The sequence below is a fragment of the Pinus tabuliformis genome, chromosome J (genome assembly GCF_031772625.1).
Source record: "Pinus tabuliformis cultivar Carrire ecotype Pingquan chromosome J, CPIR1, whole genome shotgun sequence".
In the NCBI taxonomy this organism is placed as follows: domain Eukaryota; kingdom Viridiplantae; phylum Streptophyta; class Pinopsida; order Pinales; family Pinaceae; genus Pinus; species Pinus tabuliformis.
In genome coordinates this window covers 100,504,183-100,528,465 of record NC_142295.1, presented here as the reverse complement: position 1 = coordinate 100,528,465, position 24,283 = coordinate 100,504,183, and the positions used below count along the sequence as shown (strand labels likewise).

The 24,283-nt window shown below is 37.3% G+C and overlaps 2 protein-coding genes and 1 pseudogene across 2 annotated transcripts; 1 reads left to right on the top strand and 2 right to left on the bottom strand.

Annotated features, from left to right (window-relative positions):
* Nucleotides 1-5,551: 5,551 nt before the first annotated feature.
* Nucleotides 5,552-13,316, bottom strand: LOC149225711 (putative xyloglucan endotransglucosylase/hydrolase protein 32; annotated as a pseudogene).
* A 2,315-nt stretch (nucleotides 13,317-15,631) lies between these two features.
* On the top strand, nucleotides 15,632-16,306 carry LOC149225710 (uncharacterized). Its single transcript, XM_089379994.1, has one exon. It carries the CDS (start codon nucleotides 15,632-15,634, stop codon nucleotides 16,304-16,306), a length of 675 nt encoding a protein of 224 aa, XP_089236120.1.
* Nucleotides 16,307-22,026: 5,720 nt separating this feature from the next.
* Nucleotides 22,027-23,896, bottom strand: LOC149225709 (putative xyloglucan endotransglucosylase/hydrolase protein 32). The gene is made up of 4 exons (XM_089375138.1): nucleotides 23,617-23,896; nucleotides 23,336-23,436; nucleotides 22,602-22,822; nucleotides 22,027-22,509 (listed from the first exon to the last, which is right to left on the bottom strand). Exons 1-4 carry the CDS (start codon nucleotides 23,861-23,863, stop codon nucleotides 22,095-22,097), a joined length of 984 nt encoding a protein of 327 aa, XP_089231264.1. The 5' UTR covers nucleotides 23,864-23,896; the 3' UTR covers nucleotides 22,027-22,094.
* Between the last annotated feature and the right edge of the window lie 387 nt (nucleotides 23,897-24,283).

The following is a 24,283-nucleotide window of genomic DNA, read 5'->3' as shown; positions in this document are numbered from 1 at the left end:
GTTAAGGAGATAAAAATGTGCAATTGAAGTGTGAAATTCGTACTTTGTTAGTGCAGAAACCACATCAAATTGGAAAAAAACTTGGACAAAACTTCAAATTTCAGAAAATTTGCGCAGGTTTTCCAACTCGGGGGTGCACAAGTCTGTGAAGTGTTAACAAAGGCGAAGCCCGTATGCATTAATTCAAGTTGACTGAAGTTAAGTCACATGGGTTTTCAAAATAATGTTAACCCGTCCTTTTAATAAGTGACAAACCTCTTACTTCATAAAGTTCTTTCTCATTATATATGATTTTTATATTAAATCTTTAAAAGATTTATTCAATTTAGCAAAGTCTTTCGGTTGAAATCACATAAGAGAAATTTTTGGCCGACACCTTTCGAACCAACATGCGTGGTTCATCATCTGGTCCTGATGATGAACCACACTTGTTGGTTCGAAACGCGTTGGACAAAAATTTCTCTTATTTGATTTCTACCAAAACACTTTGCTTAATTCGTTATGGATTACAGAAGCCTGAATATAGAAAAAAGGGATTTATTCAAGTTTTTTAAAGGGGCTATTTATAAAGTGTGGTGGAATTATTTTAAAATGTTTTTATATTAAAGAGTATTTTTACGAATTTTGACTTTTTAGAAGCTTTTAAAGGGATTTTGAGGTTTTCTAAAAAAAAAAAAGAGGGTGTGTTATTATTTGAAGAGAATTTTTTTGTTTAACATGGCATCAACAAGCTTCCAGTCTCAATTTCCACCGTTTACAGGGAAGGATTATGATGTGTGGGCCATTAAGATGGAGACCACGTTGAAGGCACATGATGTTTGGGACTATGCCACGAATGGGTTTCTAGAACCTAAGAATGAAGCAGAAGAATGAGCCCTCACTAATGCAGAGAGGGAACCATGGAAGAAAGACAAAAAAAAGAATGCACAAGCATTGTAGCTTATCCAACAAGGAGTGGACCGAGGTGTATTCCAGAAAATTATGATCACGTCTTCAACAAAGTCAACATGGGAGACCTTGGCAACAAGATATAAAGGTATCACCAAAGTCAATATTGTTAAGTTGCATAATACTAAGAGATATTTTGAAAGTCTACAGATGAAGGAGACAGTGGACATCGATTCATTCATAAATTGGGCCATTAATGTCATAAATTAGTTAAAAAATTATGGTGATGATATTAAAGATCAAATAGTGGTTGAGAATGTCCTCAGATCTTTGTCTACCAAATTTGACACTGTGGTAGCAGACATAGAAGAAACCAAGGATTTGGAAACACTCACAGTTGATGAGTTGATGGGATCACTTCTATCCCATGAGGCAAGAATATATAGAAATAAGGATTCCACTTTAGAAACTGCTTTCAAAAGCCAGTTTTCTATTTCAAGAGACAAAGGTGGAGGCAAAGGACAAGGCAGAAGACATGGTGCTCAAAGAGATGGAAAAGGAGCAGGAACATGAAAGTGGAAGCAACAACAAAAGCTTCAACAATAATCAAAGAGTTGAAAAATCAAAGGTGAGATGTTATTATTGCAATAAATTTGGTCACTATGCCCGTGATTATAGGAAGATGATCGCTGATCAAGGAAACCAGAGAGCTAATGTCACTACAGATAATATTAACTCCATGTTCCTAGCTTGCCATACGATGCATGAACCATCTGATATTGTATGGCTATTAGACAATGGTTGTAGTAACCACATGACATGCAACAAGAATTTGGTTGCAAATTTGGATCAATCTGTGAAGACAGAGGTAAAGTTGGGGACTGACAAGACTATGGATGTAGATGGCAAAGGAGTGGTCAACATTTTGACCAAGTAGGGGGATCTAAAGACAATCTCAGAGGTATATTATGTCCCTGGCCTCAAACATAATTTAATAAGTGTTGGTCAATTGACGTAGAAGGGATACATCATTATCTTTCAAGGACAAGAATGTGTTATATATGATAAGCCCCCAAGAAAGCAACTGATAGCAAAGGTGAAAATGACGAGGAACAAACTCTTTCCTCTAATTATGGATTATAGTGATCACGTCAGTTCATTTACAGTTGCATGTTCTAATGATTAATTGTTATGGCACTTTCAGTTTGGACTTTCTGCACTTCTTTGGTTTAATATTGTTGCAGCTGAAACATATGGTTAGAGGATTACCTCCCATCAATAAACTTGCTAGTACTTGTGAGTGTTGCATCTTGGGAAAGAAACACCATGAAAGTTTTCCGAAGGGAGTTTCATATAGAGCAAAGCAACATCTAGAGCTGGTGCATACATACTTGTGTGGACCTATGAGAACACAATCGATTGGTGGAAGTTGTTACTTCCTCACTTTCATTGATGATTATAGCAGAAAGTCTTGGGTTTACTTCCAGAAGAAAAAGCTTGAAACTTTTGTAAAGTTCAAAGAATTCAAAGCCTTAGTAGAGAACCAAAGTGATCGACAGATCAAGGCATTGAGGTCATATTGCGGTGGAAAATATGATTCGAAGACATTCCATGATTACTGCAAACAACATGGAATTAAAAGGCAATTTACAACTAGATACACACCGCAACAGAATGGTGTAGTAGAGAGAAAGAATAGGACAATTATGAACATGAAAAGGAGCATGTTGAAAGGAAGAAACTTGTCTAATGAGTATTGGGAAAAAGAAGTTGCATGTGTTGTTTATGTGATAAACAAATCTCCTACAAAGAGTGTGATGAAAAAAGTACCAGAAGAAGCATGGTTAGGTATGTCTTGCAGTGTATCTCATCTCAAAGTGTTTGAATGTGGAGCTTATGTGCATGTGCCTAAGGATCTAAGAGGTAAGTTGGATGATAAAAGTGAAAAATGCACATTTACTAGTTATAGTGAGCAGTCAAAAGCTTAAAAATTGTATAACCCTATCACCAAGAAGACCATAGTTAGCAGAGATGTGGTGTTCAAAGAACAAGAGTCATGGAATGGGACTGTAGACAAAACAGTTGATGCACAAGCACCATTGATGGAAGAGGATGTAGCAGAGAAGGAGCAATCGGAGATGAAAATTGGGTGCAAGCCATGGATGAAGAAATTGAAGATATTGAAAAGAATGATACATGAGATTTGGTTGATTTTCCAAAGGATAAAACCCTCATTGGTGTAAAATGTGTGTACAAGACAAAGTTGAATGAGAAAGGTGAAATTGACATATTTAAAGCAAAGCTTGTAGCAAAAGGGTTCTCGCAATAACCGAGAGTATATTTTGGAGAAACGTTTGCTCCGATAGCCAGATTGGATACTGTAAGAGCAGTCTTAGCCACAACAACTTAGAACAAATTTATAGTATATCAAATGGATGTGAAATCAACCTTCTTGAATGGAATTCTGGAAGAAGAAATTTATGTGTAGCAGCCTCCAGGTTATGAAGTTGAAGGAAAAGAAGATAAATTTTACAAGTTGAAGAAAATGCTCTACAAACTCAAACAAATGCCTAGAGCTTGGTATAGCATAATCGACAACTACATGATCAAAAATGAATTTTGTAGAAACAACATTGAGCCTACCTTGTACAAAAAGGTAAATGAGCGCGGACAAATTTTGATTGTTTGCTTATATGTGGATGACATGATTTACACTGGTGATCTCGAGTTAGATGAATTTAAAACATCCATGAAGAAAGAATTTGAGATGATAGATCTTGGTCTCATGAAATATTTTCTTGGCACAAAAGTTGAGCAATCTGAAAAATGAATTTTTATTTGTCAAAATAAATATGATAAATATTTGTTGAAGATATCTAGGATATAAAATTGTAAACCTACCCCTACACTAGTTGTAACAGGTACAAAGTTAACTAAGGATGATGAAGGATCAAATGTCAATCCAACTCTATTTAAAAGATTGCTTTTTAGCCTCATGTATCTCACAACTACAAGACCGGATATTATGCAAGGAGTGACTTTGATTTCCATATATATGGAGACTCCGAAAGACACACATTGGAGAGCAAGAAAAATAATTTTGAGATACATAGCAGGAAGTAGAGATTGTGCATAATGTATGCAAGCACATAAAAGAAGGATTTGTTTGGATATATAAATAGTGATTTCAAGGCAGTTTCGATGAAATGAAGAGCACTTATGGTTATGTGTTCCATCTCGGTTCAAGTGTTATAGCACGGGCATCTAAGAAGCAACCTATTGTGACACTATCATCAACAGAAGCATAATATGTAGCAATGACATCAACAACATGCCAAGCAGTGTGGTTAAAAAGAGTATTGGATAGACTCAAGCATAAACAAGAAGGATCAACAACAATATATTGCGACAACACCTCAGCCATTGCACTATCCAATAATAATGTGTTTCTTCAAAAGAGCACTCATATTGATACTAGATATAATTTTATTAGAGAACTTGTGAGCAATGGAAAAGTCCACTTGGGTGTTGCAACCCTAGTTGAGACATAGACTAGCAAACATGTTTGAGTTGTCATGAGTCATGTCTAAGTTTAGCGGTCGTAATTAAGGGACAGTGTTAAAATAGCTAATTACTCCCGCATGGAGAGTTATCTAAAATTAGAGAGTCAATTCATTGAGTCAAGTTCAGTCAAGTCGAGTCTTATTTTAAGTAAAGTCGAATTTAGTGTGTGGTTGCATGTCAAGTTAATTTAGGCAAGTCGCTAGTCCAAAAAAGTTTAAATACCCCTCACCACTTTCATTGTAATCATCAAATTTTTGTATGATCAATAGAAAAGTTTGAGTGAAATATTTGTGTTATTTTGGGAATTTTTTAGTGTTATAAACATGATTTTTATAGTGGACAAAATAATTTATTTAAACACATTAAAAAAATTATAATTATTAAAATTTAGTAAATGTTTTATAAATTTATAGATATACGAAAATGAAAACCTTACTTTAATGTCATCACGCAATAAATTTTTTGAATGAATATATGTATGAACCACACTAGTTGGTTCGAAACGCGTCGACAAATGATACTCCATGTGATTTTCGCTGAAAAATCTCTCACAATCTTGATATGGATCACAGAAGCCTGAACTCTATAAGATATTATTTATTGAAGAAAATAGAATAATGTTTTAATACCATGATTGAATAAACTTTCTAAGTGAATAGGAATTTAAAATGAATTTATATTAACATAAAATAAGAAGGAAAAAAATAAACACTTATGAACTTAAAATAAATGTATATGAACATAAAATAAGAGGGAACAAAAAAATAAACACCTTTCCAATTTGGTTCAAATACATATGATTTTATTTAACACAAAATAGGTATATTAACCATGAATAAGGACAGACTGGTTTTGGAGATTCAAAACTCTTAGTTTTTTACAAACACCTTTCCAATTTGGTTCAAATATATATGGTTTTATTTAACACAAAATAGGTATTAACCATGAATAAACATAGACTGGTTTTGGAGATTCAAAACTCTAGTCTGTTACAATCTTGATGACAAAGGGTAGGTATGTACTTAATCACTACCTATTAATCACGATGTGAGCATAGGATCTCCCACACTCAAGGAGTAACAAAATGGTAATAATGTACTTAGTCATTATTATTACTATTAATCATAGTGGGTGGAGAATAGTGTCTCCCACATTCAGGGAGGCGATGAGGATAGCGTTTACTGTCCTTGTAGTAGTTGTACACCATATTGTTACTCTGGACCCACTTCATCCTTGCCCTTTCCTGGGTAGTTAGGCCTCCTCTTCCACTTGAAATAAGAGAAATAGAAAATGTAGGTGAGCATGAGTAGTCTGAAGCAGAGCAGCCACTGACAATAAACTTGGAGAACTTACCAACAAATGGCTGGTATCTGTAATCTGCTTTATATTTTCCATTGTCAGTGGACCAGGAGGAGGCATCCCATATTGATCCATACACCCAAAGCGGCCTCAATGGATAAGTAGATGAAATTCTGTCTGGGTACTTCCTTATTGCAATATCATCCACATAAAATATGTACCATAGACCAACATGGTGAGTAATCAAATCAGAGCTGCAATGCAAGCAACAACTAGATACATTTTTTCAATAAAAAAATTAGGCTTACATGATGTAATTTGGAGTCCAGAGAATGCTATAGTTATGGAAGTCTTGAGTGGGATCAAACGAGAGATGAAACTTCATCTCCCTGCCTGTGAGAAATGGTCCATCTCCTATTCCATTTACATAAACATTGGTTTGTAATGTGTAAGTTTGGCCTGGTATGGTCCCCAGGGACTCTATATCTATTTCATCATGGTGTCCTTCATATGCCTGGTCATTGGACAACTGCAAATAGATACAAATAAAGGCACTTCATCAACATATTGTTGGAAGTTTGACAACTAATTATGTAAATTTGGGTAAAATGTAACAAGTTAGTTTTATACCGAATCATCGGTTATGTAACTGAGGAGGCACATATAAAACCAAATGAATGCCCAAACTATTGTAAGGAGAATCATTTATTGATTGAATAGAGATTCCAATCCCTTGCCCCGTGGATGTTTACTTGACACTTTGACTGGGTTTTACCACGTAAATCCTGTGTTATTACTTGTGGGTTTGCATTCAATTTTTCTGTTAGTTATATTATTTCTTGGTTAATCCATAACTGCAAATGCCTTCTTTATTTCTTGATTAGTAACTCATTCACCTATTTAAATTACAAATGGTATCAGAGCCAGTTAGTTGAGTTGAAGGTCTTGGAGAAATCGGAGCTCGAGAGAGATGCTGCGTACGTGATTAAAAGTTGTGAGTGTTGTGTAGACTAGAAATATGTTGCGTGTTAAAGACCTCATCACTGGATGGAAGCTCATTCTTCTGCGTGTGCATGAAGCGTGGCTGAGGGTGGCCATTGCTGCGTGGGGAGACTCGTTGCCACTGTCGAAGAGAAAAGGAGGTCGGTTGAAAGAACAGTTGAAGGAAAGTTGGCTCACTGTTGTTGCCCGTTCAGAACCCTCTGTGTCCCAGAACCTGCGTATTTGCCAGACCGCCACCATTGTTTGCCCTCTCTGCGTGGTGTCTCTGCGTCTGTCAAAGGCTGAGCGTGGAAGCGTGGAATGGTTGGTTGAGCGTGGAAGCGTGGAAAGCATGGAACAAATTTGTTGTGTGGCTTGGAGCGTGAAGCCATTCTCTGTGTGGCTGAGGAAGCTGTCTAGTAGAACTGGCAGAACTGTTCTCTGCGTGCTGCTAGTGCTGGTTGCTTGAGGAAACCAAAAATTGAAGAAACCATGGGTATTGCCAGAGGACTTCAATCAACAAAATAAATTCGGGTATTTGTGAGAAAATAATATATTGCAAAGTTTCCAGAAATTGTTTAATTTGGGCAAAAATCAGTGGATTTTTTTTGTTTTTCAGAAATATATATATATATATATATATATTTTCCTGAAAAACAAAACAACAGCAGCATTGAGAAATTAGTTTGTTTTTTTTTTTATATTGCAAAGTTTCCAGAAATTGTTTAATTTGGGCAAATATCATTGAAATTTTTTGTGTTTTTCAGAAATATATATATATATATATATATATATATATATATATATTTTCCTGAAAGCAAAACAACAGCAGCATTGAGAAATTAGTTTTTTTTTTTTTTTTTTTTTTTTTTTTTTTTTTTTTTTTTTTTTTTTTCCTGAAAAAAAACAACAACAGCAAATTGAAATCAAATTTTTTTCTTAAAGGGGTGGATTTGTTCAAATTTGGAGGAAAGAAAATCAGGAAAATCAAAGGTTTTTTTTTAAATTGAAGGAAAGAAAACAAAGGATTTGAACTAAAAAACTCTTGAAGGGTTGTTTTGGGGGAATTACTTTTTTTTTTTATTCAAAAATTTTTTTGAAGAAAGGAAAAATGGCCAAGATGTCGAATGCAAAATTTGAGGTGGAGAAATTCACCGGCAAGAGAAATTTTGCTCTTTGGAAACTGAAAGTTAGGGATTTGCTTGTGCAACAAGGGTTGCACAAGGCATTGGATGGGGCAACTAAGAAACCTGCAACCATGACTGATTCAGACTGGGAGGACTTGGATGCCCGAGCTCTCAGTACCATCAGGTTATGCCTGGCGGATGAGGTTCTCTTCAACATTGTTGAAGAGAGTACAGCTTCAGGTTTATGGGAAAAACTGGAAAAACTCTATATGACAAAGTCGTTAACCAATAGAATTTATCTGAAAAGACAACTGTACAATATTCGAATGAAAGAGGGTTCAAAAGTTGCAGAACATTTGAATGTTTTTAATACACTTATATGCCAATTAACAGATATGGAAGTTAAAATTCAGGAAGAAGATAAGGCCATAACTTTGTTGTGTTCTCTGCCCGAATCATGGGATCACTCGTAAATTCAATCAGCTTGAGCACTGCTGATTCTTTGAAGTTTGAATTAGTCGTGGGAGCTCTCTTGTCTGAAGAAATATGAAGGAAATCCAGTATTGAAACAGCTGCATCAGAAGCCACAATAGCTAGAGGACTGTCAAAGGAAAGAGGAGAAAAGACAAGGGGCTCTTCCATATCTAAGTCGAAGGGAAAAAAGTGTAAGGCAAAATGTTGGCACTGCAATAAAATTAGACACCTAAAGAAAGATTGTTGGAAACAAAAAGAATCTGATAACCCAAAGAAAGAAGTGAATCAGGTCGATTCAAGTATGATAGACAAAGTTTTATCTGCTGAAGAATTATGTATGATAGATGAAACTTCACCTGAATGTAATGTCTCTCAGGGTTTAGAAAGCTAGCTATTAGACTCTGGTGCTTCTTATCACGTGTCCACATAGAAATTGGTTTACTTCGTATGAAAATGTAAATGGTAGTTCTGTGTTTATGGGTAATAATGTATCATGTCAGACTGTTGGGATGGGAAATATCAGGATTAAGATGTATGATAACACAGTTAGAACATTAACCAGTGTTATACATGTACCTGATTTGAAGAAAAAATTGATTTCTTTGGGAGTCTTGGATTCGGATGGTTATAAGTTTATAGGTCAGAATGGCGTGCTGAAAGTCCTTAAAGGTGCCCTAGTTGTAATGAAAGTAGAAAAGGTTGGAAATCTTTACATATTAAAAGGAAGTACTCAGGTCAGTGAAGCAGCGGTTGTGTCAGAAAAGGAAGAAATAGGTACTCGTCTATGGCATCAGCGATTGGGTCACATGAGCGAGAAAGGTCTTTAGATACTAATGAAACGTAAATCTCTTCTCGATCTGAAATCTTTGAAGTTATATTTCTGTAAACATTTTGTGTATGGAAAATAGTGTAAACGGAGATTTAAAACTGGAAATCATAATAGTAAAGATATTTTAGACTATATTCATTCTGATCTGTGGGGACCATCTCCTATTGTATCATATGGAGGTGCTCTATATTTTTTAACATTTATTGATGATTTCTCCCGTAAAGTTTGGGTCTTTATGCTAAAAAAGAAAGCTGATGTATTCAATGTCTTTAAACAATTTAAAGCAATGGTAGAGAAAAGAACAGGCAAATCAATTAAATGTTTAAGAACTGACAATGGTGGTGAATTCACTTCAATAGAATTTGAACAATATTGTAAGGATGAAGGAATCATTAGACACAAAACTGTTGTTTATACTCCTCAGAAAAATGGTGTTGTTGAACGTATGAATCAGACTCTTATGGAAAGAGCCAGAAGCATGATCAGCAATGCTAACTTGCAAAAGGAGTTGTGGGCAGAAGCAGTATCTACTGCTTGTTATTTAGTTAACAAATCACCTTCAGTAGCAATTAATTGTAAAATTCCTGAAGAAGTTTGGACAGGTCAGTCTTGTGATTATTCACATTTAAGGATATTTGGTTGTGATGCTTATTCTCTTATTCCTAAAAATCAGCGTTCAAAATTAGATCCAAAATCGAAATGTTATGTCTTTGTTGGGTATGACTATGCAGTGAAAGGATACAGGTTGTGGGATCCTACATTGCGGAAGATAGTCATTAGTAGAGATGTAACATTTGAAATTTTCTCTTTTAAAATCAAATGTTGAAAGAATTGAACAAGAACAGGTATCGCCAAATCAACAAGTTCAGTTGGAGGACAGACCTTTCGGTGACAGCCAAAAGGAAGGAGAGACTTCTGGAGAAAAAGGTGTTGAAGATACAAAGGAAGCTGTTGAAGTTTTTGAACCAGTTCAAGTTTCTGAACCAGTTCAGCAACTAGTCACTCTAAGAAGGTCTACAAGGGAAAGAAAAACTCCCAAAAGGTATGAAGATTCTGCTTTATCTTTTGCTTTGATTACTGAAGATGGGGAACCTTCTTATTATCAGGAAGCAGTAGATGATACAGATAGCGAAAAATGGAAAACGACTATGAAAGAAGAAATGGATTCCTTAGCCAAAAACAATACCTAGGATCTTGTAGAACTTCCTGAAGGGAGAAGTGTTGTTGGATGCAAGTGGGTCTTCAAACTGAAACGGAAAGTTGATGGAAGTATCGAAAAGTATAAGGCGAGACTGGTAGCAAAATGATATTCTCGAGTTGAAGGTAGCGACTTTCATGAGATTTTTTCTCCAGTTGTAAAACTTGTTTCTATTCGTATTGTGTTGGCACTAACTACATTACTTAACCTTGAGTTAGAACAGTTAGATGTTAAAACACCTTTTCTACATGGTGATTTGAATGAAGAGATATATATGGAACAACTAGAAGGTTTTGTACAAGGTCGCAACAAAAGATTAGTTTGCAAGCTCAGGAAATCATTGTATGGTCTGAGGCAGTCTCCCAGACAATGGTACAAGAAGTTTGATTCCTTCATGGTGAGCCAGAGCTTTATTAGAAGTGAGTATGATCATTGTGTATACTTCAAAAGTTTCAATGGCATATTTATTATCTTAGCTTTGTATGTTGATGATATGCTTATTGCAAGCAAAAGCATGGAAGAGATCAACAGGTTAAAGGCTCAGCTTTCTAGGACGTTTGATATGAAGGATCTTGGAGCAAAAAAACATATCTTGGGCATGGAGATACATAGAGACAGGAAAAATGGTAAGCTTTGGTTATCACAACAGAAGTATGTGGAGAAAGTACTTGAAAAGCTCTATATGAACAATGTGAAACTTGTTAATGTTCCATTCGCTTCCCATTTTAAGCTTTCTTCGGTTTTGAGTCCTAGAACTGATGAAGAAAAGTCGTATATGTCTCATGTACCATATGCAAATGCTGTAGGCAACTTAATGTATGCGATGGTATCTACAAGACCTGACATTTCACATGCAGTTAGAGTTATCAGCAGGTTCATGGCAAATCTAGGTGAAGAACATTGGCGAGCGATGAAGAACATTGGCGAGCAGTGAAATGGGTGCTTCGATATCTAAGAGACACAAGTGACCATTGCATCATCTTTAATGGTAGTGAAGGATCAGTCTGCGGATATGTAGATGTTGATTATGCAGGTGATTTGGACAAAAGAAGATTTACTACAGGTTATGTCTTTACTCTTGCAGGTGGAGCAATTAGTTGGATGTCAAAGCTTCAAGAAATAGTTGCATTGTCCACTACTGAAGCTGAATATATAGCTGCTTCAAATGCCAGTAAAGAAGCAATCTGGTTAAAGGGTCTGCTTGATGAGATTGGAAGGACACAGGAGAAAGTGAATGTACTTTGTGACAGTCAAAGTGCTATTCACTTGGCCACAAATCCTACTTATCATAGCAGAACCAAGCACATTGATGTAATGTATCATTTTCTGAGACATGTGATCGATGACGGAAAAGTAGCTCTTCAAAAGGTCCATACGTGAGAGAATTGTGCAGACATATTCACAAAGCCAGTTACAGTAGAGAAGCTGCGATGGTGTTTAGCTTCTCTTGGCTTGCAGAAAAGATGATGAATGGGCATGGGCAAGGGATTAGGAAAATTGTTGTCAAAGTGGAGTTTGTTGGAAGTTTGACAACTAATTATGTAAATTTGGGTAAAATGTAACAAGTTAGTTTTATACCGAATCGTCGGTTATATAACTGAGAAGGCACATATAAAATTAAATGAATGCCCGAACTATTATAAGGAGAATCATTTATTGATTGAATAGAGATTCCAATCCCTTGCCCTATGGATGTTTCCTTGACACTCTGTCAAGGTTTTACCACGTAAATCGTGTGTTATTACTTGTGGGTTTGCGTTCAGTTTTCATGTTAGTTATATTATTTCTTAGTTAATCCATAACTGCAAATGCCTTCTTTATTTCTTGATCAGTAACTCATTCACCTATTTAAAATATTGAGATAGTGAACTTCAAAACTGCAAAACCAGCTTATAAAATATGAATGTGCAAGTCCCTATTAGGTTTATAAAATGCATTTCCCTTCTTTTTATGTAGATGTAATCTCCATATAGAATATAAATGTGTTTGTCCTTACTAGGTTTATAAAATGGATGTCTCTTAAAATGCATCTCCCTTATTTTTATGTAAATGAAATTTCCAATTCCGGAATGATACTGTAATTTCAAATCTTGAAATTTGAGACTCAAGGGTTGATGCACCATTAGTTCCAATAAAATAACAATATATAATTGAGCCAAGAAGTTCATTATACAATCCAGTATAAAGAGATGTAAGTATGTCAGTCAGTTCATGCACATATCATGAAAAAATAAGTTTTAAGTTTTTATGATTAAAAAGTTTATTTGGTCATATAATCTATATAGCATTCAAAAATGAAATTTAAATAATGAAACATTACACATTGTATTTTACAAAGTAAAAACATTTGATCCCTCAGAAATAGATATATGCTACTTTTAAAATTTAGATGCTGACTTACATAAAATGCTGTGTTGACTCGTGCTGTAAAACTACCTGAAACTTATAGCAGCACTGAAGAATCCAGACTTATAGGCCTTCAAGGACTTAAAACCGCTTCCCGAAATCATTCAACACAGCAGATCTACTGGGTTACGAAGAACGCCAAAGCTAACTGATGAGTTCAGGAAAGTCCACAACATCAACTGTAGAGAGCCAAAACACCCTTTAGATTCCATTATATATATTTCAAGCATGAGAATGAGTTAAAACTATGCAGAAAAAACCAAAATAATAAACCTGAAGAACGATCCAACCAGATTGTCGTAGAAAACCCATCGTCAGACACTTGTTGATGCTGAGGACCCCAGAGATTCGAGTAGACATTGTAAAACTGCGTGGTCTGGAACTTGGAAGTTATAGGAATGATACTCTTCCTAAGCTCCTCTCCGTGTACATGTCGAGCTGAATGTGCCAGAGTGAATACTAATATTAAAAATACTGCAACAATGGCTTGCAGAAGATACTGGGAGGCCATGGAGGCCATTGTAGAAAAGACAGCAGACAAGCGTGGAGGAGTGGCTCTGTCCAAGAAAGGGAGAGTGTGTGTATGAGGGATAGCAGGGCGAGGTATCAATGAATAGAGGGAAAAGGGAGAGCAAGGGTTATTGCTCAGTTACACTGTTTCCAAACAGTTGAAGTCAGCCCTCGGGATTTGAGTGTTGATTAAAATATTTATTGAGATTTGAGCGTTATAGAAATATATTACTAACTCACGTAGTTGTACAGTAGTTTAGCTACCAGTCACACTGTTTCCAAACAGTTGAAGTCAGCCCTCGGGATTTGAGTGTTGATTATAAATATTTATTGAGATTTGAGCGTAACTATAGGGAGTCCTTAACAAGGTGGAGAAATTGCACGGACTGTCAAAAGTGATGTCAAAAGTGATCCGAATCTGGCTATACAAATTTCAAAAAATCTTGTAGAGGCAGTGTTTGAATGTGTTTTTGATGGTGGAAATGGATTCAACACCATCAAAAACGTCTAGGGCACTTAAAATTTTGAAGTTTGAGAACTATAACTTGGATTTACAAAAATCCTTGCCGGATTTTTCTCTAAATATAACCGGAATTTCCACAACTTTCTGGGCAACTCCTCCACCTGGTTAGACTACGCATAACTATACTATTTGTTTCTCTGAAAATCATGGAAATTCCGGTCTCTTAGGGATTTTTGTAAATCTAGATTATAGTTGTCAAATTTCAATGTTTAGGGTAAGGTGCTTCAGAGATTTTTGATAGTGATGAATCTATTTACACCATAAAAAACATGATTCAAACATTGTTGGTGCAATATTTTTTGAAATTTTTTTACTTAAATTCCGACCACTTTTGATCATCCAAACAATTCCTCCAACACAATAAACACTTCTAATTTATATAAACACCACATTCATAATTATATGAATATTTTATAATAAAAAAATTCCTTTTAAAAGTGGCGTGATATAAATGAATGCTGTTGTAAAATAACAAGCTACGAAATGGGCTATTTTCAAAATAAGGTTATTAATGAAATAGAATAAAAATGTTAAGTAATACAAAATTAACTAATATTGAAAATAACAAAAAATACTATTATTATTTTAAAAATTTTAAGTATTTTATGATCAATTCCATTTTGGTCTATTCCCAAGGCTTCCTAGGACTATAGATTTTGTTAGATTTGTGATACTAAAAAGGTGGAAGATGAAAAACACTTCTTTTCAGAGGCTCTTGCCCATATCCGCTCTCAATTCCCTATCGTCAGTCACACCTCCAATTTTTTTGACTTATTAAGCCAATCAAACTATAGTGATCTTGGAACACTTCTTTCCCTTCTCCTGGATCACAAAAACAAGATTTTGAAGAATGACAATTAGACTCTCCTTTTTTGAGGTCCAATAGACCACATTAGTCTTAGTGGACTTTAATCATCATTACCAATAAAGAAAAATGAAAAAAATGATCAATTTTACTATATTAATTATATTTATATTATTTTATTTTAAACAATGAATAATAATCCTTTTAACTAATTAATACAATACACTATTTAGAAAAAATAAAAAATGAGTCATGTCTAAGTTTAACCGTAGTAATTAAGGGAGAGCGTTAAAATGGCTAATTACTGGTGCATAGAGAGTTACCTAAAGTTAGACAATCAATTAACTGAGTCAAGTCGAGTTAAGTCTTATTTTAAATAAAGTCGAATTTAGTATGTGGTTGCATGTCAAATTATTTTAGGCAAGTCACCAGTCGGAAAAAGTTTAAATACCCCTAACTTGTAATCATAAGTTTTTGTGTGATCAATAAAATAATTGCAACTCCTGTTATTGTGTGAATTATTTGTGTTATTTTGTACTTTTCCTCCTACTACAAATATGATTTTTATAGTGGACAAAATAATTTATTTAACAAATTGAAAAAATATATGATTATTAAAATTTAATGTCATAATGCAATAATTTTTTTAAATAAATATATGTATGTAAAAGATATTATTTATTGAAGAAAATAGAATAATGTTTTAATTTCATGATTCAATAAACTTTCTAACCAAATAGGAATTTAAAATAAATTTAAATTAACATTAAAATAAGAGGGGAAATGTTGTCACCGGGGTGGATCTTACCACAAGTTTTAAAGAATGTTTTTAGAAAATTTTAATGATCGTCGAGCTCTGGAGCGCCACCATGAAACCCTAGCTGCGCCTCGGCACCTCTGCGCCCTTGCTGCTCTGCGGCCCGTGGCTTTGGGCCCTTTGCCCTCCTTTTCTGCATTATTTTTGAGTTCCTGCGGTTCAGAACGCTCGTCTACTGCTAGGAGGGATGAGTAAGCTGAGCTCGCCCTCATGGAGGTCCCGAGCTTGCCCCAGGCAGGCCCGCCTTCATCTGCCGAAGCCTTCTCTCAGCTCTTGGCCGGCTTGCCGCAAAAGAAAAAGAGTGAAGCAGCCAAGTTTGTTAAGAGGCTGGAAGACATTCCTGAAATCTCCCTACCGCCAGAGACCCTGATTCAAGTCGCCCTCTCCTTGGCTGAGCGGGCTCTCATTGGCCAGTTCACCGGTCTATGGCCTTCTCCTAAGACCACTAAGACCTGGGTTAACAGGAACTGGGCTCCTCTGATCAAGAGCAGCGTCACCTCTTACTTCTTAGGACGAGGGTTTTTCCTCTTCGAATTCACCTCAAAGGATGACAAGGACCTGATCTTTCAGAATGGCCCCTATTTCATGGGCCCCCAAGGCCTGTACCTCAACAGATGGACGCCGGATTTCAACCCTACAGTCGATGTTCCCACGGCTGTCCCTGTATGGGTCAGACTCCCTAATCTCCCAGTTCATTGCTGGAATTGGGACTCGCTGAAACACATCGGAAACGCCCTTGGGAAATTCATAGATAGGGCAAACAATAAAGATCAATATGACTATGCCCGTATCTGCGTAGAAGTAGACCTAGAGGTGGGTCTCCTGGAAGCCATCAAAATCAAAGTAGGTAACTGGACCCATTTACAAAAGCTGGATTACAAGTAGCTGCCTTTCAAATGTCGAAAATGTCATGTCTACGGCCACTTCGCCAGAGGATTCCCAACCAATGTGGAACCAGATAAGGGTAAAGAAGAAGGTTGGAACCAGGTCAAGAATGCCAGGAAAATCCAAAAGCAGGTTGGTCCAAACGGAAGAGGTCCTCAAGCCCCCCCAGCAACCTCCTCCCAGAATGGATCAAGAAAATAAATTCGCTCCTCGAAGCTTGCAAATAGAGGAAACTCAGGAACTAGACAATAAAAAATCAACCCCACCCTCTAAAGGTACCCCCTCTTCTCCCAAGGGGGAAAGCCTTGCTGAGAGTTCCAAAGGAAACACTGTCAAAGTAGAGGAAGATGAGCATGAATCGGATTGCTCGGAGGAAGAAGGGGAAATAGGAGATTCCCAAGCTTTGATAAGGAGACCCACAAGAGGCCACAAATCAGATCGGGAAAAACAAGAGCAAGAAACTTTCATGGATGAGCTCCAAGGCAGCCAACTAGCCCTTGAGAAGCTACTAGCATCAAAAGCAAAGATGGCGAGAAACCAACCCCAAGGCTCCAAGGGAGCCAACCAGAAATACAAATGATGAAGATAGTCTCCTGGAACTATAGAGGTATGGGGAGCAAAATCAAAGAAGAAGCCATCAGAAGCTTAATAAGAACATAAACTCCTGACATACTTCTCATCCAAGAGACCAAACTAGAAGACTCTGTCTTCCTTCAAGCAAGTAAGAAAATCTAGAACAAATGTGAGGCGAAAGCAATGAGGGGCTTCCAGATGGTTGGGCACTCTTTGGAATGCTAGCAAATTCATAGTCGTTTCTGAGACCCTCAATACTCACTTGCTGCTCTTAAAATTGCAGCACTTAGATTCAAAAGAGATTATCAGTCTCTTCAACGTCTACATCCCCGTGAATGCTGTGGAAAAAAAAGGCCTGCTGGGACTCCATAAGAACCCAAGCAGATCTCGTTAATCTTGAGAATACCATCATAGAAAGAGATCTTAACCTCACTCTCTTATCAGCAGACAATAGAGGAGGTAGCATTGTTCGAGATCCAGCAAGGGAATGGGCAAAGGACCTTATGCAGGACTAGGACCTGCTGGACGTCAAGCCAATCTCTGGTAAGTACACTTGGACTAATAAAAGAATTGGCCCTAGCCACATTGCTGCCAGATTGGATAGATTCTTAATTCAAAGCTCTTTTCTTCTACTTGGATTAGAGGCTAGAGTTCATATACTCCCATGTAACACTTCGAATCATAAACCCATTAAGCTAGAACTGGTGTTTCAGCTTGACCTAGGTCTAATTCCCTTTAGATTTAGCCCACTCTGGGCTAAGGAATCGGACTTCATGCAATTAATTAAGGGCATTTGGATGCAGCCGGTCAAAGGCTCCCCCTTTTTTGTCTGGGAGGAGAAGCTCAGAAGAGTGAAAAGGGCTTTAAAAAGCTGGGCCAAAACTCTGCCCAATCCAGCAAATGAAAGAAAAAATATCCAACGCATTCTGGAAAATCATCACCTCCAAGCTGAAACAGCTGACATAACTAAAGAGATTCTAGACAAAGAAGCCCAGCTCCAACAAAACTATCACAAGGCTTGTCTAGTAGAAGAAGAGTACTGGAGACTTAAGTCACGCAGCCTTTGGCTTAAAGCAGGGGACATGAACTCTTCCTTCTTCCATAAACAAGCTCAGGCAAGGAAATGTACCAATTCCATTTCCAAAATCAAAGATGGCACTATTACTCACAAAGACAATGCAAGCATCAAAAAAGTTGCCTCCCTTCACTTTAAAAGCCTGTATAGTGAAGATATAAATCTGGACCAAATCTCTAATATGATTGACGTGGTTCCCTCCTTGATTACTGTTGAAATGAATCACCTTCTTGAAGCTAAAGTCACCAAGAAGGAAGTCAAGAATGCCCTCTTCGCCATGGACCTAGACAAAGCCCCTGGGCTGGATGGAATTACAGCTAGATTCCTCCAATCTTGCTGGATGATTGTGGAAAAAGATCTATACAAAATGGTTATTAAGTCCCAAGCTTGCTAGAAAATCGGAGGCAGCATGAACTCTGCTTTTCTTGCTCTCATCCCCAAAGAGAAAGGAGCCAACACCTTCAACAGGTTTCGACCGATTTCGCTATGTAATATTGGTTACAAACTGATTACTAAAGTCATCGCTAATAGACTTAAGCTCATCCTCCCCAAAGTCATTCTGGAAAGCCAAGGAGGATTCATTCAAGGGAGACAGATAGTGGACAATTTCATTCTGGTCCAAGAGGCAATCCACTCAAGTCTGAGTCGCAAGGAAAAAGGTATGGTTGTCAAGCTTGATTTAGCAAATGCTTTTGATAGAGTCAAGCATAGTTTTCTGCTGAAAGTCCTACACAAATTTTGCTTTGAGGAGAAATTTATAAATTGGATTCAGACCTGCATTTCGGAGCCTTGGATTGCTCCATTAGTAAACGGCAGAGCTGCTGACTTTTTCAAAGTCATGAGAGGGCTCAGGCAGGGGTGCCCTCTCTCACCCCTTCTATTCGTTCTTCAAGCCTCTGTCCTCAGCTTCTATTTAGACAAAAAAAATGATGGACCAGGAAATTGTTGGGCTTTGTATAGCAAGAGGTGTTAAAAACATTAATCATGCCCTCTTTGCGAATGACACCTTGTTATTGGGAGTTGCCTCTGTGCTTATAGCCTCCAGATTTAAAGGAGTCCTGGACGAGTTTTGTATGATTTTGGGAAGCAGTCTAAACAATGGCAAATGCCATATCTATTGCTGGAACACCACTTCCAGCATGCTCAATTCCATTTCCAGAACCTTTGGTTTCGCAACCTCCTCAAACTGGACTTCCTTCAAGTATCTAGGCCTTCCTGTATTTCTTAAAATAGCCTTTAGCAGAGATTGGCTCCCCCAACTGGAGAAATTCAAGAACAAGTTGCTTGCCTGGGGCTTTTCTTGGCTCAACATTGCTGGTAAGTTTGTCCTTATTAAATCAATCCTTAACAATCTTTCCTTATTTTAGTTTTCTGTTCTTCTTGCTCCCTTTGGCATTCTCAAAAAATGGAGACCATTCAGAAATTTTTTTGGAAGGGGGTAAGCAAAATGAGAAAAAGATTCCATTAGTCAGCTAGGATTCCATCTCCAAACTGCTCTTGGAAGGAGGCTTGAACTTCAAAAATGTTGGCTATCAAAATATCGTTATGGGAGCTAAGCTCATCTGGAGAATTATTGCTCCTAACCCTGGCTGGGCACATCTAGCTCTTTGGAAAAAATACTTTAAGGGCAAGCACTCCCACTGTCTAGACCATCCTCTGCCGCTCCTGAATACGCCCTTCCAGAAGCTCTGTTCCAAAGCTTGTCCGCTTATAAATTCTCAGAAAAATGGAGACCATTCAGAATTTTTTTTGGAAGGGCGTAAGCAAAATGAGAAAAAGATTCCATTAGTCAGTCGGGATTCCATCTCCAAACCGCTCTTGGAAGGAGGCTTGTCAAAAATCTTGGATATCAAAATATCGCTATGGGAGCTAAGCTCATCTGGAGAATTATTGCTCCTAACCCTGGCTGGGCACATCTAGCTCCTTGGAAAAAATACTTTAATGGCACGCACTCCCACTGTCTAGACCATCCTCTGCCGCTCCTGAATATGCCCTTCCAGAAGCTCTGTTCCAAAGCTTGTCCGCTTATAAATTCTCATGCCTACTGGGTCCTCGACAATGGAAAGAGTATCAACCTTTGGATAGATAGAATTATGAACAATGAGCCGCTGGGAGACTGTCGCTCTCTTCAAGCGTTGTGCAGTTGGATGAACGATGCTGGAATGCGTTCCCTGTGGGATATCTCAGTCTGGAAGGATTCATGTTGGGCTGGCTGGAAACTTGAAACGCCCCCAGATTTGTCTATGGAACACGAGGAACTGCTCTCCAAGCTTCATGGATTGGCTCCAATGCGGATGCGAAGCAGGGATTCAAGAGGTTGGGGTGTGTAGGCTGGTGGTTATTCCGTTGCTTAGGGATACGCCAAGTTGTGTGAGCGCCCCCATGTGGCCACAAATCCAAAGCCATGGAAAGGGATATGGCATTACCCCTCACTGCCAAAAATCGATTTCTTCAATTGGTTGTTATGCCATTCCAAAATCTTGATAGATGATAATCTTCAGAAACGTGGCTTCCACGACCCTTCAAGGTGTAGTGTTTGCAAGGAAAATCGAGAAAGTGTTTCTCATTTGATGCTTGAATGTTCCTTTACATTACAGATCTAGACCATGCCGGTGGAAACTTTGAGTTCTAGCTTCGTGTTGGCTTACTCCAGTGCTGATTTTTTTGTCAAATGGCTGCAAAGGTACCCTGGTCCTCCTCCAAAAAACAAAATTATAAGAGCTGCTTCGTTTATTCTACCTAAAATTACTTACTGGCAGATCTGGCTTGAGTGAAACAAAAGGATTTTCAGAAACTGCGAGCAGGATGTCAAGCTAGTGGTAGTTAAAATTAAATGCCAATTAAAAGAGTGCCTGAGAGACCACAAAGATGATTTAAATCTCACCCAGCAAGATAAAAATTGGGGATCTTCTCTCGATCTTCAGTTCCAAAAATTGGCAAAGAGTATCTCCCTCCCAAAAGTTTGGCAAATAAGGGCTACAGCAAAAGAGTTCCAAGGATGGTTTGCAAACCATCAGAGGCACTCTCTATTTTTTGATGGGGCTGCAAAGGGCAATCCTAGAAGAGCTAGTGCTGGAGGAGTTATATTGAATCTAGCTGGTTTTAGGATTCACAGTTTCGCCTGGGGTTTGGGCATCGCTTCCAGCATTCAAGCTGAGGCTTTGGCTCTTTTTCAAGGACTCAAGATTTTGAAAGTGCTGAACATCAGGGAGGCTAATGTTATTGGAGACTCTCAGGTTATTATTAACACTATGGTGACTCATTCTAAGCCAATGGACCTAAGGCTAGCAAGGTTGATTCACAGAATTTCAGACCTTGGAGACTCTTTCCAGAACTTGAATTTCTATCATGTGTTGAGAGCCAATAATAAGGAGGCAGACACTGAAACTAACAAAGCAACGCTTCTTACGGCTCGTGCCCTGTTCAGAGGCGGACAGGAAATATGGGAAGCAATTCCTTAATTTAGAAAATTGTCATGTTTTATTGCCTTCTATTAAATCAGTTTGTATGTATCCAAAAGCTTGGGAAAATCTCTGAAATTGACCGCATAGTAGTAGCTAAGAAGAGATGTGAGCTAAACATAATTGTCATGGTCTTGCAAGGCTCTTCGGCATTTCTAGATTTAGACTCACCTTTTGTAATCCGTTCTTTGGCATTAAGGCCAAGTTTCTAATATATCCACTACGTAAAAAAAAAACATTAAAATAAGAAGGAAAAAAATAAACACTTATGAATTTAAAATAAATTTATATGAATATAAAATAAGAAGGAACAAAAAACTAAACACCTCTCCAATGTGTTTCAAATATATATGGTTTTATTTAAAACAAAATAGATATATTAACCATGAATAACCATGAATAAACATACAGTGTAGACTGGTTTTGGAGATTCAAAACTCTAATCTTTTACAAACACCTTTCCAACTTGGTTCAAATATATATGGTTTTATTTAACACAAAATAGGTATATTAACCATGAATAAACATAGACTGGTTTTGGAAATTCAAAACTCTAGTCTTTTACAATCTTGATCTTGATGACAAAAAGGTAGGTATGTACTTAATCGCTGCCTATTAATCATGATGGGGGCATAGGATCTCCCACACTCAGGGAAGTAACAAAATGGTAATAATGTACTTAATCATGATTATTACTATTAATCATTGTGGGTGGAGAATAGTGTCTCCCACATTCAGGGAGGCGACGAGGATAGCGTTTACTGTCCTTGCAGTAGTTGTACACCATATTGTTACTCTGGACCCACTTCATCCTTGCCCTTTCCTGGGTAGTTAGGCCTCCTCTTCCGCTTGAAATAAGAGAATTAGAAAATGCAGGTGAGCATGAGTAGTCTGAAGCAGAGCAGCCACTGACAATAAACTTGGAGAACTTACCAACAAATGGCTGGTATCTGTAATCTGCTTTATATTTTCCATTGTCAGTGGCCCAGGAGGAGGCGTCCCATATTGATCCATACACCCAGAGCGGCCTCAACGGAAAAGTAGATGAAATTCTGTCTGGGTACTTCCTGATTGCAATATCATCCACATAAAATCTGTACCATAGACCAACATGGTGAGTATTCAGATCAGAGCTGCAATGCAAGCAACAACTAGATACATTTTTTCAATAAAAAATGAGGCTTACATGATGTAATTTGGAGTCCAGAGAATGCTGTAGTTATGGAAGTCTTGAGTGGGATCAAACCAGAGATGAAACTTCATCTCCCTCCCTGTGAGAAACGGTCCATCTCCTGTTCCATTTACATAAACATTGGTTTGTAATGTGTAAGGTTGGCCTGGTATTGTACCCAAGAACTCTATGTCTATTTCATCATGGTGTCCTTCATATGCCTGGTCATTGGACAGCTGTAAATAGACCCAAATAAAAGTACTTCATCAACATATTAGTGAAAATATAAAGATAGTGTAAACTTCAAAACTGCAAAACCAGCTTATAAAATATAAGTGTGCACGTCCTTACTAGGTATAAAATGCATGTCATTTCTTTTTATGTAAATGTAATTTCCAACTCTGGAATGATACTGTAATCTCAAATCTTTAGAAATTTGAGATTCAAGAGTTGATGCACCATTAGTTGCAATAGACTAATAATATATAATTGAGCCAAGAAACTTATTTTATAACTCAGTATGAAGAAATGTGTAAGTATGTTCGTCAGTTCATGTATATATCATGAAAAAAAAATTATGATTAAAAAGTTTATTTGCTCATATATACCCTATACAGCATTCAAAAACTAGAATTTAAACAACAAAACATTACACATTGTATTTTACACTGTAAAAAAGTTTACATGTGAAAAAATTTGATCCCTCGAAAATAGATCTATGCTGGTTTTAAAATTTAGATGCAACTTACATAAAATGCTGTGTTGACTCCCGCTGTGTAACCTGCCTGCAACTTGATAGCAGCACTGAAGAATCCAGACTTATAGGCCTTCAAAGACTTAAAGCCGCTTCCTGAAATCATTGAACAACAGCAGATCTATTGGATTAGGAAGAACGCCAAAGCTATCTGATAAGTTCAGGAAAGTCCACAACATCAACTGTAGAGAGCCAAAACGCCCTTTAGATTCCACTGTATATATTTCAAGCATGAGAATGAGTTAAAACTATGCAGAAAAAACCAAAATAATAAACCTGAAGAACGATCCAGCCAGATTGTTGTAGAAAACCCATCGTCAGACACTTGTTGATGCTGAGGACCCCAGAGATTCGAGTAGACATTGTAAAACTGCGTGGTCTGGAACTTGGAAGTTATAGGAATGGTACTCTTCCTAAGCTCTTCTCCGTGTGCATGTCGAGCTGAATGTGAGAGAGCGAATACTATTAAAAATACTGCAACAATGGCTTGCAGAAAGCGTAACTGCAGATACTGGGAGGCCATGGTAGAAAAGATGGCAGACAAGCTTGGAGTGGTTGTGTCCAAGAAAGGGAGAGTGATGTATCAGGCAAGGCATTGCGAGGTATCAATAAATAGAGGGAAAAGGGAGAGCAAGGGTTATTGCTCGGTCCACACTGCTTTCAAACAGTTGAAGTCAGCCCTCGGGATTTGAGTGTTGATTATTAATATTTATTGAGATTTGAGCGTTATAGAAATGTATTACTAACCCACGTAGTTGTATATATATTAGTCTAATTTTATTGTTTTTTCTCTCCAAAAATAATAGAAATTCCGGCAAGATTTTCATAAAATTTTGAATGGACTTTTGTAAATTTAGGTTATAGTTGTCAAGCTTTAATGTTTTGAATATCTCAAAAAGTTTTTGATGGTGCTGAATCTATTTCCACCATAAAAAAATATGAT

Bases quoted from the DNA above. Each gene is read 5' to 3' on its own strand.
- LOC149225710 (XM_089379994.1), top strand. From the start codon at position 15,632: ATGGAGGTCCCGAGCTTGCCCCAGGCAGGCCCGCCTTCATCTGCCGAA.
- LOC149225709 (XM_089375138.1), bottom strand. From the start codon at position 23,863: ATGGCCTCCCAGTATCTGCAGTTACGCTTTCTGCAAGCCATTGTTGCA. The intron at 23,437-23,616 runs GTTTATTATTTT...CAATGATTTCAG, and splicing joins CTGGCTGGATCGTTCTTCAG to GAAGCGGCTTTAAGTCTTTG. The intron at 22,510-22,601 runs GTAAGCCTCATT...TCTATGGTACAG, and splicing joins TGGACTCCAAATTACATCAT to ATTTTATGTGGATGATATTG.